We start from the raw sequence: 2,710 nt of genomic DNA on the forward strand, positions 1-2,710 counted from the left end.
CCGCCCGGGGGGGAGCGGGGCGCGGCGCCCCGCGGGGCCCCCTCCCCCCGCCGTAGTCCCGCCGGGGGTCCAGGCCGGAGAGCTGGGGCAGGGAGGCCCGCGGCTGCGCCAGCAGGGCCGAGCTCTCCATGCGCTCCCCGGCGGCGTCCTGCCGCTGCCGTGCCCCGGCCCATGCGCCCTGTTGGCTCTGGTGCAGGGAGTTGAGGGAGTACGGGTCGCTGACGTGGGAGTACGGGTCCTGGCTCTGGTAGTGAGCGAGCGGCTGGTAGGGGGGCGGGAAGTAGGGGGGCTGGAAGTCCGACGAAGGGGCGTGTGAGAGCGGCGGCGCGCTGGAGTATGGGCCGCCGTGAGACACAGAGCCCAGCTGGGACAGACGCGAGCTGTGGCTCGAAACCCCGTCATGCCGGTCCTGGAGGAACAAAAGTAAAAATTGAAATAATATAAATAGAGTATTTTACAAAGTAATAAACCAATATTTGAACACAAATATAAGTACACGAAGGCCCGGCGTGTATGTATATATAAGTATATATTTATGGAGTAGTGCCTGTGGTGCTGCAGTGACAGCAGTGATGGTGGAGCTCCTCCACAAACTGCACTAAAGTGCCTGAAGGTAAAAAAAAAAAAAACGTTATACAGCTTTAAATTAAAACCTCACTCCGCTGTGAGGAGTCCAGCTCCTGGAGCAAAGACTGGGGGAGAAAAACGGGGGAGAAAGGGAAGGAGAAGACTCACCGCGGTGGAGTAGGAGTGAACTAACATCTGTAAAGCCTCTACAGTCGGTGTCAGGGTAAAAGAGCAGCTGCTGAGATGCTGTTGGGCCAGAACACCCCAGACTCAGACTGGGCCTGGACTAAAGTTCCACACAGAACGAAACACGAACCCTCTCTTCTCCGCCTGGAGCCTCCTCCTCCTCCTCCTCCTCCTCCTCTTCCTCCGCCGCCGCTGCTGCTGCTGCTGCTCTTTTAGTGTGAGCCCGGAGCTCCCTCCTCCTCCTCCTCTCCTCTCCTCTCCTCTACTCTACCCCCGGTTTGTGCTGTAATTGTTATTCATGACTGGGACTTACAGGAATATTAATGTGCGTGAGGCAGGGGGGGACTCTGCTGGCGACACACGGAGCGTGAAGCCTCTCTCTCTCGCGCGCGAAGCCCTGAGTGACGTTTTAAATTCCGTGGAGAGCCGGAATGACGCGCCAGCAGCAGGAGATAGAAAAGTAGACTCTCTTTAAATGAGTGTGTGTGAGGGAGAGAGAGAGAGAGAGGCAGGAGAAGGTGAACAGGGGGAATCCACACCCGTGAGGTAGTTCCCTCCATCACACACTCACAGTAATCGCTTTGAGGGGCAGAAATCTGACGCAACAAAGTGGCGCAGACCTGTCCTGCCTTTGGAGACGGTTTGGCACAAAACGGTTTTGTTGCGCAAAAGGCGTCGATTTTTTCCCAACAGTAATGGAAGTCGACGGTGTCAGAGCAGCGGGGCGGTGGTTCACAGTGACGGGTCACTGACACCTGGGCTGAAGCCGCTGAGCCGCTGGTTCATCTTTACGCACAGATTCATCCACATTTAATCCCAACTTCCACGTTTTACGGCAGACACTCACGGCCTCACACACAGTGTGTGTTTGTCAATAACACGACATATGTAGTTTCTGCACAAATGGGATTTGCCATAATGTCCGATAATGGATGCTTGAGGTGCTCACTCCACCCGCTTCCGATTTGCCTTCGATGTGAACCTTAGTCCAGTGGTTCTTAGTCTGTCAGTCAGTGACTACATTTGAACAGATTGGCACAATTTTTTTTCCGTGGAACAAACAGATGAGAGGGTTCACTTTTACGCACAGACGCAGTTTGAGTCCTGACTTATATTTTATATTTCCTGCCTTTATTACTTCACATTAAAACGTTGATTACAATAATTACTTATAATTTTGAAATAGAGATAATTCTGTTTTCTCTGACATCTTTCATCCACATGTTCTTTTTTTGTCGTCCAGTCTTTGGTGTTTTCTGTCCAACTCACAACATTGATTTGGACTCTGATTATTTTGCGCAGTTGGACTTGACATCACATTCAGGTCGATCAGTTTTGGGTCAAAATAAAAAGATGACTTAAATTCAGATTTTGACCTTCACGCATGAAATTAAATATCCGCTTGATATTTTCCTATTTAACTCGTATTCATCCTCCTGACTCGAACCAACTCGTCTGTAAACGTCTGTGTTTTGGTACCCAGCCCCTCACCCATTCACCCCCGACCCCCCAAAAATAAAATCCTGACTCGAACCAACTCGTCTGTAAACATCTGTTTTTTGGTACTCAGCCCCTCACCCATTCACCCCCCGACCCCCCAAAAATAAAAATGACGATTTAAAATCTATTCTCAAAATCAAATTCTAACTTTGACGCAAAAACAAAAAACACAACATTTCCAGCTTTTGGAGAAAATCCAGGCCTTTACCAGTCAAACCAGTCAAAGTCAATGCGGTTTTTTTTATATATCCTGCATTAAAATCCACTTTACGCACGGACGCGGCACTTTATCAGACATTTTCTTCCACAAATCTCTCCCTTCTCAGCACGTTCCTGAAGTGACCTTTGATTTTTAAAGACATGTAACAACTGAAATCCTACTTCTTTTTGTAAAACTATTCTGACTCTGAAGCAAAGACGCCAATACACATCAACGCCTTCCTGCTCCAGCTCCAGT

At 49.8% G+C, this 2,710-nt stretch overlaps 1 protein-coding gene across 1 annotated transcript in view; it reads right to left on the minus strand.

The window, feature by feature from the left end:
- The window catches only part of tfap2b (transcription factor AP-2 beta), a 13,430-nt gene that overhangs the window by 8,599 nt on the left and 2,121 nt on the right, over nt 1–2,710 (minus strand). Inside the window, exon 2 of the mRNA XM_025057034.1 lies at nt 22–409. Coding sequence (XP_024912802.1) covers nt 22–409 — 388 coding nt within the window. The remainder of the gene's footprint in view (nt 1–21; nt 410–2,710) is intronic.

Source organism: Cynoglossus semilaevis, chromosome 7, assembly GCF_000523025.1.
Source record: "Cynoglossus semilaevis isolate Cse_v1.0 chromosome 7, Cse_v1.0, whole genome shotgun sequence".
NCBI classification, from domain to species: domain Eukaryota; kingdom Metazoa; phylum Chordata; class Actinopteri; order Pleuronectiformes; family Cynoglossidae; genus Cynoglossus; species Cynoglossus semilaevis.